Source organism: Cyrtonyx montezumae, unplaced genomic scaffold (assembly GCF_038088225.1).
Source record: "Cyrtonyx montezumae isolate F1298 unplaced genomic scaffold, pur_monq_1.0 scaffold_4, whole genome shotgun sequence".
Taxonomy (NCBI): domain Eukaryota; kingdom Metazoa; phylum Chordata; class Aves; order Galliformes; family Odontophoridae; genus Cyrtonyx; species Cyrtonyx montezumae.
The window spans coordinates 9902866-9921277 of record NW_027072045.1 but is presented as its reverse complement, the minus strand read 5'-3'; the positions used below and the strand labels follow the sequence as shown (position 1 = coordinate 9921277).

At 39.2% G+C, this 18412-nt stretch overlaps 1 protein-coding gene across 1 annotated transcript in view; it reads right to left on the bottom strand.

Annotated features, from left to right (window-relative positions):
* Positions 1–18412, bottom strand: part of SORCS1 (sortilin related VPS10 domain containing receptor 1) — a 269239-nt gene that overhangs the window by 34382 nt on the left and 216445 nt on the right. Inside the window, exons 13-18 of the mRNA XM_065746947.1 lie at positions 18156–18247; positions 17069–17176; positions 15949–16066; positions 14060–14190; positions 6161–6274; positions 5018–5189 (exon numbers count right to left, since the gene is read on the bottom strand). Of these exons, the coding sequence (XP_065603019.1) occupies positions 5018–5189; positions 6161–6274; positions 14060–14190; positions 15949–16066; positions 17069–17176; positions 18156–18247 (735 nt within the window). The remainder of the gene's footprint in view (positions 1–5017; positions 5190–6160; positions 6275–14059; positions 14191–15948; positions 16067–17068; positions 17177–18155; positions 18248–18412) is intronic.

The window sequence follows — 18412 nt, the reverse complement described above, 5'->3', positions numbered from 1 at the left end:
CTTACACGACTGGAGGTGCATTAGAAGACTGTAGCACAGTGTGTCATCACCAAGGAAAGGTCAACTTTCATACATTTTCATGGAATGTTAGTGGTGGATTAAAAAAATGCAGGAAAGGCTCTGATTTCTCCTAACAATCTTGTCATCATCAGCAACAGAGAAAATGCAATTATAGTTCAGATGACAGTGGTATGAGAGAGGGGATGTACTGATCTTTGGCTGAGTGCTATTAAGAGGCATGTGTTGGTGTTAGAAAGATAAACAATCATGATTCAGCATGTGTTTAAAGTTAGGATAAAAGTTTCTGATTTTCATAATCTTTACTAACTAACGTATGACATCAAAGAGGGAACACAGTTGGACACTGTAAAACTACAGCCTGTGCTTTCATGTACTACTAGCTTTGCATCTTTAATTTCGAGTACATCAACAACAAAACAATCCTAATGCTAAGCTTACCTCCAGAGACTTCAGCTGAGTTGAATTCTGAATCACACCAGGCCACAGTGCTGTGGTGGGAAATGTTAATAGTACTGTCCATTTGTCCGCAGGGTCCCCTAAACTTATTAAATGCACCCAGACAAAATATACCTTGGGCAACCACTTATTAAAAGTCATTACAGAAAGCCACAGTAGTCTGCATGAAATCTGGGGCTTTATTTTTATATTCACCTAGCATGGGAGATTTCTTTGGCCTTATAAGCATTCAGCATAAATATGAATGGCATGCAAGACATGAAGGAGTAAGCAAAGTTCTATTTTCAAATGAGGGAACAAGCAAGAAGGTAAAGTTTCTTACTCAAAGTCACATAGAAACAGCTCAGAGAGCAGTTCAGGAATGAGTTCAGATTGCCTGAATTCCAGTCCATGGCCAGAACTGTAAGAACAAAAGAGTTTTCCTCACATATTAACCTAATCAAAACACCATAGCAGTAAAAAGCAGTCAAAAAAAACGCCAAAATCTACTCCCAGTGGAGTGACTTTGGAAGTGATAACTGAAGCTGACCAGGAATGTCACAGACTTTTGGCTGTCAATTTATCAAGATAAAAAAGTAAATTAGAGAAGACAGTTTCTTCATGAATTATCTGTAATGAAATAGCCAAAGCCCTGAACCATTCTGCCCTGAATGTCTTTGCCATCCTTTTCTTCAGCTAAGACATATGAGTAATCAGACAAAACAAGTTTGAAAGCCATTGTGCTGAACAGAGTTGTTCTGGAGGCTGCTGCTTTTAGTGCCTCTGCTGAAACAGTGCAGCAAAAGCCACAAATGTCTGATGTTCATACCTAAAAGTGAAATATACAAAGAACAACTGGGTTTGTGACAGGAAAGAGTTCTTCATGACCATGTGATGATGAAGACATGGAAAAATAACACTTGCTTAACAAAATTCCTCCATTTTCTACAACAGAGCAGGAAGATATGTCAGGTTGGGTTTAAGAATTTGACAGGAAAAAATGTCTTTGTAGTCTTTTATTTGAGTGGGTTTTTTTTGTTATTTTTTCAGTGTAAAAATAAAGCAAGGATTCAGGTTGTGTAGGCTGAGAAGCAACTCTAGATGAGTGCCACGGGTGAGAGGTACCAGCCCTTGATCCGAGCGTAGAGGCCAGAGCAGGACAAAGGATTAATCTTTAAAGTGACAGCATTTTGAAGCAATGGGAAAATGTGCTTTAAAGCACAGCTGGCTTTCTCCCATTCTGCCATTTAGTGACAGAGACTGTTAGTATTCTGCTTTGCTCAATGGAAATTTAAGAACAAAATTAACAGCTCAACTATGGTGCTCTGCTTATTAAATAATTCCACAAGACTTTGTACGAGATACATGCTAATTATAAAAGGAGGAACTGATGCCTTCTGACTGCTGCCATACAGTAAGATCTTCATGATTACTATACTCAGCCTAATATGTGAACTAACCTGGAGAAACCTTCCCAATCTGACACTCTGTCATGATCAGAATGACAGACCACAGTCCCAGCCTTGAGCATCACTGCAGACATAAGGGTACTCTACACGAAATCCCTGTGCTGTGAATCCTGCCTCACTCTCACAGCTGAGTGAAAACATCAGTTTTTACTGCCACAATTTTCCTCCTGTATCAGATATCCCCTTCTACTTCATAAATGCAGTGATTTTTCAGGGCCTCCAGTGAGCCTCCATCTAAAGTTTGATCCTCCTTTCAGACCAAGGTGGGATCTAGAAAGAAAATACTACATATCTCAAACCAACTTCTTATCTTTCTCTTGCTTGTCACAGAATCACAGAATGTTTTGGGTTGGAAGGGACCTTAAAGACCATCCAGTTCCAACCCCTGCCATGGGCAGGGATACCTCCCACTACACCAGGTTGGTCAAAGTCCCGTCCAACCTGGGCTTGAACACTTCCAGGGGTGGGGCATCCACAGCTTCTCTGTGCCAGGGCCTCACCAGTCTTATAGTAAACAATTTATTCCCCATGTTTAATCTAAATCTCTCCTCTTTTAGTCCAAAACTGTTAAGTGGAATTAAGTTTGAACAAAGGGACTTAGGAGGCTGTGGAACAGCTCTGCAGATCTGAAGGCTTCAAGCAAACCACCTCAGAAGCATACAAGAGATGCCAAGGTGAAAAGAGACCATAACATAAGCAAAGGCTTACCTTTGTTTGTTTTACATCCTGAAAAACACTGATTGTAACAAAAGATAAAGAGTCCCTAACAGCATCAAGCACTAAAAATACTGTCCATCACTCCAGGGGGTTGAATAGGACACAATCTCTTCATATGACTTTGGGAAAAGACACACATGTGCCCTCAGGAATATCTAGCCTTTTTCAGCATGCCTGACACCTTCCCTTCAGCAATGATGGGTGACAGCTTGGTTGGATGCTAAACATCCTAGATTATACTGTGTTGTACACTGGTACAGGGCAGAACTCAACAGAAAATGGCAGGTTCTGTCTTGTTTGTCAAGGAAGGAAACTTTTATTGGGGTTGGACTAAGCAAACTCCACACTAATCAAACTCAACTAACTCCAGTGATTCCTTACAGCTTCAGCAATCCTGCAATTATGTGAATTTGACACCTGCTCTTTGATAGGATGGTTGTTCTTTTACTGAGTTGTTTAACTTGCCTGGTGAGCAGTGTGATTTTTATACTAAAATACTTTATTTGATAAATAATTTAGTGTATATAAAAATATGTTGCTATGACTACAGTTTATTCTGTCATATCACAGCACACAACTGGGCAAATTTTCATCTTTGTTGAATATTTCTTTTGTTGTAACAGCAGCTCAAATGTCATTGTCAGATTAGGTCAAATTCACCTCCAGTATTCTGCAAATTCTTTACGCTGACAAATCTGGGAGCAGAAGGTCAGGATTCATCTAGCATGGAAGTAATTACCAAGGCTGGAGTCTGATCAATACTGTTTCAGCCCTCAGAGCAACTCCTAAGCTCCTCCTTATGACATATCCCAAAAAACAGGTCCCCATTAGATTTCCACCAAAGCTGACTCACTTAACAAAATATACTTTACATACTTAGTGATGAGCAGCATGCATCCAAAATCTGATGATGCTGAAGCAGGGTTATCAGAAAAGATCATGACCAACTGGAAACCCAGAAGAATTCACAACAGACATGCATATATCAGAGCATTAAGAATACTCACACAAGATATGTGAGTTCAAATGCTCAAAGCAGAAAATTCATTTTGAGTTTACCACCCTGTGGGTTACTACATCTTCCCCTATTGGTATAATTTCTTGATAGGAATTGATAGGAATCCTGTGATGCCTTAGGTTGCCCATCTCTGCCTCTCAATCTGTTGTAAGACTTTTCTGAGAACACAAAAGCAGCAATAAACACTTTTTGGGGGAGAATATAAAAACATCTTTCTTAGTTGCTTATATACTTTATGAGAAAAACTCAAGACCGAAAACTCTGGAATCTCATTTTGTACCTCTTTTCTTCACCTTTAAACATAGAAATCAATAATGTATCCTGGTCAAATTATATGTTTAAAGTGTTATGATGGCATCTGCAGTAGCTATGTTGTATGACCTTAACTACTAAAATAGAGACCCCATTTCAGAGAAAATGAACATTCTAGTTATAGAACTGTTTAAGGTTAGATACAATTTATTATGTTATTGTCTTTGGAAATCAGAACATGTGTTTGCTGGGAAAATATCAACAACGGAGTGCAAAAACCCCAACATATCCCTACAAAACTCAGCAGCAGAGGTCATCCTCATTTCTCTTTCCTCACTACTGAAGACATTTACTATGGTGAGGGTCAGAAGTAATTTCCATGAATACTCTAAGCTCTAAGGGCTGTGCACAACCCCCTAGTGCAAAAGCATAGTTGTTCTAGGATTTATTGGCCAGCAACATATGAAAAAGGGTAGAAGTTAAAAGAAATCAAAATTGATTAGGGAAAAAGAGATAATAGTTATTTTGTGAAAGTTATCATTTAGGAGCCTATAATTAATCACAGGTAAGGAAGTGGTAAGCAGAGGAAAGAGGTGGAAAAAAATATTTTTTTTTTTCCTAAAGACTAATAAATGAAGAGAGGAGTACTGTGGCATACCAAAGTATGTTAGAAATAAAAGAGCAACACAGATTCCGGTCAGAGACTGAGTTGGCTTCACAATCAATTTCAGACTCAAGGCTGATGACATCTTGAGATTTTACCCCCAAGCACCTGAACATTATACAGAGAAACATAAAATCCTTTGAGATGGAAGGGCCCACCTAACTCAGCTCCTCTGCAATGAACAGGCACACCCACAGCTAGGTGTTCTCAGAGCCTCTTCCAACCTGGCCTTGAATCTCCCCAAGGATGGAGACACCACCTCTCCAGCCAATCTGCTCCAGTGCCTCACCACCCTTACTGTAAAGAACTTTTTCCTTATATCTACTCTCTTCCCCAGACACATAATGGAGCTGACTTTATCCTGTGCTCTCTTTATTCACCTTTCCATCACTTTAAAACTTCCTTTGGCATGACACAGACTGAAATACCCTTAGAGCCTACCTCTTCCAGCTGCACCAGAAATGTGACATTGTGTCCTTGTTCAGCTGTCAGTTTGCCATCAGAGGTGATTATGTGAAGTCCCTGGGGAGCTTTGCCAGGACACTGCTGTGGTTTTGCTGTGTACTGTTCTCTCACACCATCCGTGCAGTTATTAGAGACAACTTTTCGGTACCTGCAAAGGTAATAAAAGAGAAAAACTGTGCAAGATGCTGACAGGAAGCACAACAGGATTAATTGGGAATGGGGAGGACATTTCTGTGGTTTCTTTAGACTAAGGAGATTGGAAGAAAACAGATTCTCAAATACGCTTGATGATTTTCCTCAGCTAATCATTCCTCGTGTACCTAACATACAAGTAGTTAGTAATATTGTTAATGACATGTAATGCTTAGCACAACTGTATAACACATACTGCATAAAACATATAACCTATACTGTCATAGAATTCTATGTCAAATAATTAAAAAGGAATATACATAAATAGTATGGAATTGTATTTTATTACACTTCCAGGCAGTAAAACAGATTTTCTTATGTTACAAAACCATTCATTTCTCATTGGCAGTGAGACAACCCTCTAAAGATGTAAGCATCTAGAACTCAGAATAATGATGAAGTAGAAGAGGACAAATCACGCTTATCTTCAAATGTACAAAATTCCAAAACAGTTTAGATTTCTTTGTTTTAATCACTTGCATGAGAAATGCAGTTTGAGGTCAGTCTTTTAACACAAAATGCCTCTTCTACTGATGTCCAAGAGAGCCAAAGAATAATCAGCATTCAGACTAACTGCCCATCTATTACTTCTTTGCACATATATATCAGTTTTACCTTTTTCCTATAATTTACTTCCCTGGCTCACGTGATCCCGCATGATTTTAACAGGATTCCTTTTAGAGATTTAGTGATCTGGCCTTTGCCTTACATTTTCCACTCAAGTTTCTTTATGGCATCATTTTTCATAGAAAGGTCTGGACCACATGTGATGGTGATCTGGAGGGCTTTATGGTGCACCCCAACAAATTCAATAATGAAGAGGACCAAAGACTTCACCCAGCTTTCAGTCACCTATGATAAATGCTATCATTGAGTTGAAGTTTGTGTGGCTGCACAGGCTGAAGTACTGTCTAGTGCCCCACTTACCCAGTGCTGTTGAGATAACTCTGCCCAAGGCTGCAGTCTTTTGATAAGGAAGAAGGATTATACCAAAATGCTGGTAAACACTGCCCATTGCTGTGACGTTCATATCCATAATCACTGTTTAAACATAAAAAGAAAGTTACACACAAACACCAGAAAAATAAGAATAAACACAAGTAATAGCTCACACGGTCCACTAGTGATACAATTTGGGATTTACCTCAGTCTGTTTACTAGAGTTTTTACTGATGGAAACAGATTTTTTATCTTGCTCTAGCTTTTGTTTGTGTCAAGTTACCTCAGATATATCCCAGCACAAATGAGTAGAACTACATCATTAAGATTCGTCCAGGCAGTTCATGAGCTACTGCTTTATCTGTTCTCCCTAGACAATCTCACAGTGCTTCTCCAGCTCATCTCTAAACCAAAATATGATAAAGGGCAGAGATCTTCACCTATCCCAATCACTGCTGTCACAGTTATCTCTTAGAAAACTGAAGTGCTAAACAGTTCACTGTATTTGAAAACCACGTCACATGAGCTATAAAAGAAAATCTACAGCTCTGATGGAGATGAGTGAAGGTATTAACAGGGGGTATTTGGTAATGACTGCAATTTTCATTTCTATTTTGGTTTGTAAGAGGAAATATTGCAAAAAAAGACACAAAACAACAAAAAACAACAACAAAAAACAGTTTTTGAAATGGGATCTTTTGCTCCAATTTGGGTTTAGCTATGATTAGGTTTGCTTTAGTTCTACTAAAAGTAAACAAGATTTCCAACTGGTTTTTTTTTTTTGCTTTCAGATAAATAAAAACACAATAAAGTTCATTTTCATTTCCTTGTTGTGGAACAAATAAGCAATTACAAAACCTCTTAAAACAGTATTCTGTTTTCACAGTTTGGCTTTCTAGTCAATGAGTAATGAGGACTGTTTGGACAAAACATCATTCTTATTTCTTTTACTGAGCTTTCTCCATACACCATAACTGAGATGGAACACCATTTCTGAGAACTGTCACCCAGAGGTTCACAGACACCATTCCAATATTCCAACTGCCATACAATCTTTAATCTTAGAATGGTACTTCTTATCTTTAACAACTCTGTATGAAATAGCCCGATGTTGAAACAGAAGGGGTTAGGGTATTAGATTACATGATTAAAGGCTCACATAATATACGTATAGTATGCATAAAGAAGCATGAAGAAAAATAAAAACCTCAATAATATGAATGCAGCCCATGGAATCCCTGTCCTGGCTCCTCTAGGAGCTGGTCAAAGGACAACCATCAGCCCACGGTGGGGCAGAGACTCACCAGACAGACCATGGGAGATGCCCTACTAAGATTACTTTGTAGACTGAGCAGGTGTACTGCATGCAGAAGTATGGGACTCATTATGCTACACCAAGGAATAGCATTTGTGGATTGTACAGAAGTTATTAGGGGATGTGATGGGGAAGAACCAAAGGCAAGGAAAGGGTAGGAAAAGGGTCATTTGAGAAGGAAAAAGTGTACAAAATAAGCAGAAAAAAAGAACAAGCTGTGTGTAAACAGAATGGTTTGGTTTTTTTGGTCATATCCTTTCACTGCAGCTTGCCTTGTCTAACTATCTACCTGAGCTCCATGCCATTCCCTCAGGCACTATCACCGTGACCAGAGAGCAGAGCTCAGTGCTGCTCCTCCGCTCACTGAGAGCTGTGGGCTGCCATCAGGCCTCCCCTCAGCTCCTCTGCTCTAGGCTGAACACACCCAAGGATCTCAGCCATTCCTCACGCGTCTTGAGCTCTAGACCCTTCATTATCTTTGTTGCCATCCTCTGGACACTAATAGTTACTGCTAAATAATTTTAAGACTTCTGGTACTGAGGTGAAAAAAAAAAGGAAAAAAAGAATATTTTGTAATTTATTTTTGTTCTACTTGTTATCAATGCTAATGCTGCACATCATGTGGAAAAACTAAACACAATGGACTGCACAACTGCTCCTAAAGAACATCTTGGCAGCTGTGCTGCTTGGGATAGCTATGAGTAATTGAGAACATGTTCTAGGAAACAGCAATGAACTAGACGACCTAAATGGGTCTTTTCCTCAGTTTTTGTGATTGAATTTTCATGAATCTATTTACTCAGATGCTAGTGATTGAATGTTGCTTAATTGCTTTGGAAGCATTAGCCAGCCTATTCTCCCATTACCATGTGCTCCTCTAATCATCCTAGTTGGATTAAAAACACTATGGCTGTAGAAACACTTTATAATGAGGAATAACACCACTTAGATTTGCTGAGAGAAAACAAATATTTACATACAAGTGGGACTCCGGTATTTTTGTAATTCATTTGTCAACACCTTGCAGCACTGTATTCCTAAGTTATCTTGTGTCACTAATTAAAAAGCTGTAACACTCAACACACAATGTTATGTAACCAGGTGAAAACAAAACAGAGCAGTGAGATCTGCTGCAGAGGGGATCAGTATCTGCAGTCCAACTTAATACAGACGTTATCAGTCTGTGTTTTCTTAACTATACACATCTACACTCGTGCTACGATTTTGCTTCCTGTTAGTACTCTCAAATCTGGGCAATAGAAGCTTGATTTCACTAGGTCTGACTACACATGGATTTCTCAAAGTCAAGAGAATCAAATGACAGGATTTTCCACAGCAGAAATAGTTCTAAGCACAGAAGTTCCACATTGTCATTTTCAGGCTTGCAAATCATCGGGCTCATTAAGGCCCTACAGAAATATAATCCCAGAAAATGACATGAATTGCTGTTCCGCATCTCTGTACAGATGCGCCAGGCCCCTCTTCACCTCCGCAGTCTTGGAATCTAATGAATTCCTTGGCTACAGGCTGGTGCACGCAGAACACTGATGCTGACAACAAATTGCTGCCTACAATTTGGCACAACAGGCTTTGCAGCAATCAACAAGCATTAGCATCAATTGGATTGCCATAGCATGAGCAAGTATAGCAAAATCTGGAAATAGGAAAGGCATCAGCTCCTGCCTGCAATCAGCTAGCCAAGTCGCTACCAGGTACCTGGGAATTGGAATTTGCATATAGTGATGGTATTTTCTGCCTGCCTGAAAAGAACTCAGGTGAAATAGATAATGTACTTATCAAAATAAGAGCCGAACATTTACCAGCAGGGCTTGTTTTATCAGCATGAAGCAGCCTACTCTCTGACTTTCACTGATAATGGTTTTGTATAGACCACTTTTGCTGGTTTAAACAGGAATACTATTTGCCCCATTCAAGTATTACTTCTATTCACAAGTCCTTCTCAGCAATTAAAGACAGAAAGCACATCCAGAAGTTCTGTAACCCTGCTCCAAGCTCATAGTGAATTCCCTAATTTAAGATCATTTGAGCACCAGTAACAATCAAAGAAAAGAAATCCCTTTTGGAAGTGTTTTGTTTAAAAACACATGAACAACATACTGTCATGGAAGAACTACAAATCTACATGTTATTGACATCCTTCTGCTTTAAGATATAGAAATAATCAAGCCATACAAGTTATTGCCACGCTCACACTTTCTTAGGCTCCAGAGATGAATTAACATGTGAGCACAGGATTTCCTTAATATTAACAGCGTCACCTTAAGGTCAGCCATGCCAGAAACAGAAAATATTACCCATAGATTTACGCTTTCTACTTCACAAATTTTCAGACCTTAAATAGGGTGGAATCAAGTTATGTGTGATTAAAGTCACCTCTGTTCTGCAGTTTCCAAAAGGCCCTGCAGAAATAATTAACTGTGGCCACAAATGTGGTAATGTCTTACCATCATTTTACTAATTTTTTTCTAACGTTAAACTATGGGATAAGTGCAGATTTCTGTTTAAGAGAGTTCTACTTCCTTCACAGTACTCCAAGGACCTGAGCTGGGATTTGTCTCAGGAGATGGATTCAGCAGCAGTTTGAATGATGGATCTAGGAAGGCATATGATTATAACTGCATCAGTGTTGAGAAGTACAGGTCACTCCTATCTTAACAGGGAATATAAAACCCCTAGTGTCCTTCCAGTAAATCTGTGCCTTGTAGATATCCAGGCCCCTAAGGATGCAGAGATACATCTCAGACTTAAATCTGTATTTTCCACGACTGTTCAAAATGAACTAAAAATGAATAAAAATCTATTTGTTTTAACTATTTGTTAGCTAACTAAGCTCGCTCGAATGTCAAAACAAATTTAGTTAACCTTAGGGTGCAAATACATGTTCATTTCAGAATTGACACCTGCATGACTGCATGAACCAATGAGTGCTAACACATGAAGCCAACACAGTCCGATCACATTCAGCATCTGCTTTCTACCTCGAGGAAGTTTGTCAGGACAGAGGACACTGGTGTTTTAGCCTAGGTATTAAACCTAGGAGGCAGGTCTGTAATTTAAATGCTATTCAATAAAAAAAGAGCCAGACAGATCTTCGCTGATATCATCAGTGAGATAAATACGCCTGACTTTCAATTGCACTAAGGCTCCTTTGCACCTTTTCAGCTATGTGAAGTCACCAGCACAAACAGGCTGCTGCTTCCCATGATGGCATGACTTATAAGAACACAGATAGGAGAAACTCTCAGTATTTATGGCAGTGAGTTCAGGGAGAGGACTGGCAGAACAACACTTCACTCCAAGTTTCTATTAAAGGACTTGGGAGACAGGTAGCTGAAGAATGAACACCACTGAAGATTTCTGTCTGACTTTGGAAGATGTTTCTACCAAAGAGATATTGCCATAATAATGTCCAAACAGCAGGAAGGAACACAATGGAAGGAAAGCAGATAAATTAATGCTTTAATAACACACAAGTAACGGTGTCATCCATTTACCCAAATCAATTAAATGAAGGACAATCTCGTTTCCAGGCCGTTGCTAGCACAGATTTCGTAAGGGTTTCTGCACACCCATTCCTGAAGCAGCATTGCCCTCTGGCTGTGAGCTGCAGCCCATGCAGGGAACAGTACAGGTTTGGATTGAGGCCACAGGAAGAGACATCATTTGTCGGAAGAGCTCAGATTCCCGAGGCTGGAGAAACTACAGTCATTTCTAATGCCACTTGGTTTTGTTGCTGTGTAAAGTAATAGAGAAATGTGCCCTTTTCTCTGAGAAAGAGCCAGAATGGATTGAATACAAATTTGAAAACAACCTTGAACTCATGATATTACTAGGATTAAAAAAAAAAAAAGAGACCATCCTTAAGTCTTTTAAGATTGTTTTTTTTCTACTCCCTGAACTGATAAAACAACACACAGGTATAACAGCAATAACACTTCTGGTTTCTTTACCACACAGATATGCATATGATAAATTTTACTTCAAGCTCTGATAAGCTTAGATAATAAAATTTTCTTCTTACAAATTCAGTGTCCAAATAACACTGAATGTGGCTGTGATGGCTGTCTTCTTTCATTCTGTATACAAACCTGCATCCTGTAACTATTACTGTTAATGCAAAAGCTGCCCAGGTTATTTCAAGATTGCAAACCCCAGTGCAGCCAGCACAAAGGCTTCTCCCTGCCTGAGGGATAAGAGTTCCCTTAAATCAACTTCAATTCAGAGCCCTGACCAGCATAAGAAAAGATCATTCAAAAGCACCATGGAATTACCATGAATGAGGATGAGGGAATTGCTTCTTCCTCTTGCAGGAAACCCCCCTCCAGAAGGCATCCTTTCACAGCAAGGCTTTATTGACCAATTTGCTTCCAAATTTCCCTTCAGATCAGCTTATGCAGGGTGCTTCAGCAGTGAAGCTTAGTGCAGAGTTCACCAAGGCATGCACTGAATGCTATGAATAGAAGCACAGCTTTACCTTTTTTACCACAATAAATCTGGTCTGAGAAATTCAGTCAAGCCAGCAAACCTTCTTGCCATTTCTTTCCTCCATTCTCTTCTTTTCCCTGTGTCTTTTCCAAAGTTCTCTGTAAAATCTCCGTTAGACTATGCTCCTGACTATATTAAGCAGATAAATAAGTGATGCGTATTTGTGGTAAATATTTCTGAACTGGATGTTTCATTCTCTTTCCTCAGAGGCAGTGGAGAAGGAAGCTGAAATGGATAAAGTCAAAATCCAGATCTGAGGACTACATGAATAACAAGAGCTCAGAGAGTACTGGGGAGGATCACGATACTCTGCTCTAAAATAGAACTGGTTTCACCAGGAGGAAGAACACCCTCCTAGGTCAGAAAGGCTTTTTAGCAGTCTGCTCAGCACAGAGACTTGCAGTACTTTTAAGGATATTTCCTTAGACTACTCTTAGCCAGAGGACTTTCAAAATTCTCCCCATTCCAACAGATCCAAAGTATCTCTCAGGAGTCCACAAAGAACTGTGAATGTCCATCATATATCCCCAGCTATCCAAGAATTCTGAGACTTTCTTTCACAGCCCAGCAGACCTTTTGCAGAAAGTTTACTCTAGGTGAATGTAAAAGAAATAAATGCCTGTTTCCCCATGGCAAGTATCACTGTGGTACTTTTGTTCTGCTACTAGCAACAAGCCTTTATAGCAGCAAATCACTCAATCAGTTTCAAAGAAATAAAAACATATATTCTCAAGGTGAGGAGTTCTGCAATGAAAGCAGAGGTTTATCAGAAGTGTTTCATGACTGCGAAACCCTTATGAGTTCAAGAGGCTTAACCACTAACAGACTGACAATGTATTAGTTAGTCAGTCTTCCAGAATCTGAGCATGAGCTTGGCACAGGTTTGTACCACATGCTGTATGAGAGGGTCCAAATCCTCAGAGATTGTCCTTTGCTTTTTTTTTTTTCTTTCTGGTTGGCTTCTATTTTTTTCACATTACTGGAGGTGTTTTAAAGGGCTGAAATCCAGGATCTTTGATCATCTAAATAACAAAAGTATTTTCTCTAACTAAGAACTCAAAAAGATGGGGGACTCCTCAGGAAAACATAACTAGAAAATCAGTGCCCCAAGTACGCCCATCACATTTCCTGTTCGATGCAAAATGATTTACTTTTTTCACATATGAAAAAGTCCCTGGTGATTCTGTGATTTTAGATAGAATATATCCATGGTCCTGGATTGAACTCATAGAGCAAGAAAATAATATTTACGAGATGAATATTTTCTGAGTTCATAATATAGATTCTGGGTTTAACTAATACATCATGGTACAGATCTAGCTGGATAAGGCACAAAGTGACACCAGCACTGCCCAAGAGCCACCATTTCTCTCTTCTGAGATACTCAGAACTGTCTCTGGCTGAGAGAAAACAAGTGATGGTAAGATTCCAACGGGTTGATTCTATGCCTTTTTTGTGCAAAGTGCTGTGAAATGGCAGGAATCTTGAAGTCAGAATTTGACATTTCATGACTGTTAACACCTTGGAAATGGACACCACAGAATACAGGAGAAAAAGCTTCAGAATGATACTATCAAATGCGATAGCCCAAACGTAACAAATGACCCAGAAATATCCTAGATTCTTGATTTCGAGAAGCTGAAAGCTTCTGTTGTGCACTATATTTTTATTTTTATGTATGCTTTGCATTTCAATGTATGAATAATTTATATCTGTAATGCACACTAGACAATATATACATGTTCTATTAACTATTCTCACATCCACCACTGGTCATTGCTGAAGTTAGACTAAATAGACTTTCCACCTTCACGCTGCATAGAGCTCAGATGAAACCTGGAAAAAGACCTGTTCATCATCAGTTTTGTGGCAGCCTTAGCAAGGTTTACCAATATATACTTCTCCTTTTGACATATACTATCAGGGAATCTATTTAGCCACCTGTTGATGTCCATAAACTTCTTCTGTCAGCAAGCCTACAGCTTCTCTAGTGAGCTCTGTACTGGTAAGGCGGGAAGCACATCATTTTAGGTAGATCTCACACTATTTATGTGCCCATTGCTCACCAGTCAAAGTCTGCATCTGTGCATACACATGGCTCAGAGGTCATAGCCCCAGCATATTTTCCTTGCATGCATTTCTTCTCTGACTTGCGCTTCCTGTAGATCCTTTTTGCTCCCATGATACAAGCTTCTCCCTGGAAACAAAACCAAAAATATATTTCTCTTACACCCACTATACTGTTTGTAACACCTATTTTTTAAAGACCATGCAATAATAAGGGTTATGGCTCAAGTGAAGAGGATGGAAAGTCAAATACCATGTCAGTACAGTGAAGCTAATTAAAGTTACTGAAGCTTTAACTGAAACTAAATAAGCTTTTATAATACACACCAATAAATGATCTGGGGCTACCTATGAACCAGATTCAATTCTGAATTTGTTCCAAACCCAGTATGTATTTGAGTCAGACTCATTTCTTGTTTATGGATTAAGTTTCACAGCAACTGAAAACAGAGCCTGATCCCTCCACTCTGACATAGAGGAGGTCTGTTCCATTAGATTAATCTTTTTGGCAATGATTTTATTCAGCAGAAATTAGTAATGTGTATATATCTACATACTTTCCACAGTTTCTGAGTTCATTTTGTTCCTTGTCTTCTCCCTGTCTTGAGCACCCTGCTACACATTTATATCTAGGGAATGTGGCTTAGCCCTGTAATCTCAAAGGAAAGCAAAACAAAAGGCAGAAGTCCACAGCTATATTCCTAAAAATAGTTCTGCTAGCTCCAAAGCCAACATCTTCAAAGATATACTGCAAAATTCTTGGCATTTTTGCTTATGCAATCACAAGAAAGTAAAGAATAAAAGTGGGGTCTCACTCATTACCTTTCGTGATGTTAAGTTCACTGTAGGAAAAATAAACTTTTCAGACCTTTGATTTGCCCATAAAAAGAGAAAGGCCCAAATGGTACCCGGTGTAAAATGCTGTGGATTCTTGAATCTCAGCAGCTAAGTCATAACCGGTATTTTTAGTATGGCACTGTGCCTTGTGTGAGCAGCCAGTCTGAGTCAAGCTACTTTCATTTCATATCCATTATTTAATTCTTGCCCAGCATGATACTGCCCAGCAGGACAACATTTGATGATACAAATGGGTGTATCTCTTTAGATTTCAGTGGAGACTGTGGTGTTTATATAACCACAGAATTTGGGCTATATTTTGTTCTAACCTGATATAACACAGGCTCCCATGCCAAACTTGGTAGAGCTGGTAAGATGCCCCCATGCCCACAGGCACTGTGCAGGGCACACTGACTCGCTGAACACCTGAGTGATGATTCCAGGAATTATGCAGCCCTGCATCACATGTGCCAGGGACAGGACACAGGGGGCCCTACAGAACAGTGAATAAATTGTCCGATTTCCACAGTGGATGTATCACAGCCAAGAGAGGCAGAGCAAGTATGAAAACGAGTGAATGAGACATGAGGGTGAGAAAGCAGAACTTGGGGAAACAAGTGTGAGAGTACTAGAAGGAACAAAAAACTTCTGGTACTGAGGACACAGAGGAACAGAAGAGAATGGGAATTTAACGAGAAGGATTTCAGGCTTATTTCAGCAGCAGTAATTCTGCTGCTGCAGCATCCCTCTGCTGGAAGGTAAGAGCCTTAGCTAACTGCCTGCCCAGAGCCTCAAACCTCTGCTCTTCTTACAACACAGACTCTTACTCATTAGTTATGGAACAAGCCAAAAGACAGCTGTTCATCCTTCAGGGCTCACAGGGTGCAATCTGCAGTCAATACATCTATGTTAAGGGAAAAAACAAAACATCCATCCAGTAAAGGACAATCAGATACATAAGGCTAACAGAAAAAGACAGTGGATGATGCTGATCTTTAACTGTAGGATCATCAGTTGCCTCAGGTCAGATCCCCGTCTCCTTGCTTCTCACCTGGCTGTGGAGTTGCCAAGTCCAGTAGTCTTCCTCAGCGCACCTCCGATCAAAAATAGACTTGTAGTCAATTTTCACCAGCTGCCACTCCGAGCGGTGGCTGAAATGTCCAAACACTCTACAGAGTACAGCAGAAAGTGCATACAGTAAAAAATAACAGCAGATGGAGTCTTGCAGTTACAAAAATACTGTCACCCACAAATTTCCAGCAGAGGTTAATTGCTATAGAATTCCCAGCCCTAATAGTTTTCACTTCACTGACAGAGTGGAAGTGAGACTTAGACTCCTAAATACCTACTAACTTTCTAGAATGCACATAGCTTTCATTCTGTGGATAAATAATCCTCCCAGTAGTGCCACTCCACAAACTGACCAGAAAAGCCCTGATACGGGGATGGGGATAGTTATACCTACAAGACTTTGTTATCTTTAATTATGAGCTTGGGGAATCATTTCCAGAAGCAAAATCAGAACCTGAAGGTGCTGCTCTCCATACATCTCTTTTAGCTCAGGTTAGCTTCCAAGCCAGATATTTTGTTTATAACAGGTCAGTTCATTTTTTTATAGACAGAAAAATAACTTTCCTCTTCTTTTTACAAACCTGGTACCAGGTAAAATGTCACAACTTCTGGCAGAGTGAATCTAGATTTATGCACAATGCAGTTCTCAGCATACCACACTGAAACTGATCACAATTTTTCGTGAGTCAGCCTCCAGGCAACATTTTGTCATTCATTCTTACAAAGAATGTCTTCATTTTTCTGTTTCTTAGTTAAAAAATATAAAGTAGTAGCAAAAACACAGCTATAAAATACTCCATCATTTTTGCTTTTAAATATTCATCTGTCAAGAGTAACTCTTTTTTAAATCACATTCAATTTGAGGAGTTGAGTGTCATGCTGGTAAGCTAAATGATAATGTGTTTGCAGCTTGCAAGGAATGCTACTGTCATTCCTTCAATAATATCACAAATAAACATTGATGATTTAGCAACAGAAGACTGCTGGCTTCAGTTAGCACTTGATTTGGTCACCAACCAGAAACTCTGCTGTGAACAACCTTCATAGGGTTATTATGGTGTTGTTCCCACTGACATTAGTACCATGGCATGCTCACTTACGTCATGATAAGAGTTTCCTCTCCAGGTTCCCCCAAAATTCCATCTACAAACAGTGGGAGTGATGTGAAACTGTACTTGCTCCAAGATTTCCCTTCATCAAAACTTAACCTGAGAGAGAAAGCAGAATTAATATCTTCTTTCCTATTTCTCCTACTGTACTTGAGAGGACACTACACCTGCTATGAAGAAGTAGAAGGTCGATTCTGTTCTTGAATATTGCACTTTAAGCCCTTGGAATATCTAATTTTGGGGGCAGCATTATAAATCAGAGCACTGATCACACTTTCTGGCATTATACTGCTAAGCCAAGGCCAATACTTAAGTGGCAGAAACTAATAAAGACACATTGGAGACTGATGCTTAAAGGGTCAAATGTAGCCTAGAACTATGATTTAATTTAAAATACACAAATAATTCTGAGCAACTTAATATTTGGTCCCTAACCAAAGATATTTTAAGGAGGTTAAATTTTCAGATCACAAGAGCTTTGCATCTTCTAACCAATAGTTTTCCCTGTGGTGGGTCTAAACAAAAGCTTGGAGCTACTTCTTATGACGTAGGTCTGGGTGCCGGAAATACTGATATGACTCTTACTGCAGTGCCAGTATATCATGCAGAATAGCACAAAACTATATTCTACCTACCACATAAATTCAAGGATGCTAACTAGGAGAGAAAATTTTTTCTTATTGGTTATACAACCATAATGCTCTTTAACAAAATTCTTATTCAAAGTGCTGTCTGCCACACAGAAGACAATTTCATCAATAATTTTGAAAACTAAGAGTACTCATGCAACTCAGTAAGAGGCAAAAGCTATAATCCAAATTACAAATTATATAAAAAACCCAAATCAAGAAGCCAAGTCTTAGTCAATGAGGAATTATGTTGATGGTGTCTAAGATCTGGCCAAGTTGAAGCTATCTAAGCTGAAGTTGCCAGGATTTCTTAGCTTTACCTGAGTTAACATTTGCCAATTTCTGAAGTGAAATTCTGTAGAAAATTGTGGCTGTAGCCTGAATGCTTAATTCCTGGCATTCAAAAGGAAGAATACCAGACTATCACATTTAGGACAGTGAGTTATTACCAGAGATGTCTGATAGGCAGAGATGTGTGTTTTATGGCAACCAGTACTCCTCCTTGATCCAGGTACAGAACACTGTGCTCTTCCTCAAAGATCTGGAAAAAGAAGCATACATTTAGATTTATTTTCCTTGGTATAAAGAAAATGTCACCGTTCTTTAAATATGATCATGCAAGAGGGTAAGTACTTACTACGGAAGTCACTACATAGAGTAAGGCAACATGTATAGAGAGTTTCTATTTTCCTTTACATACAGGTAA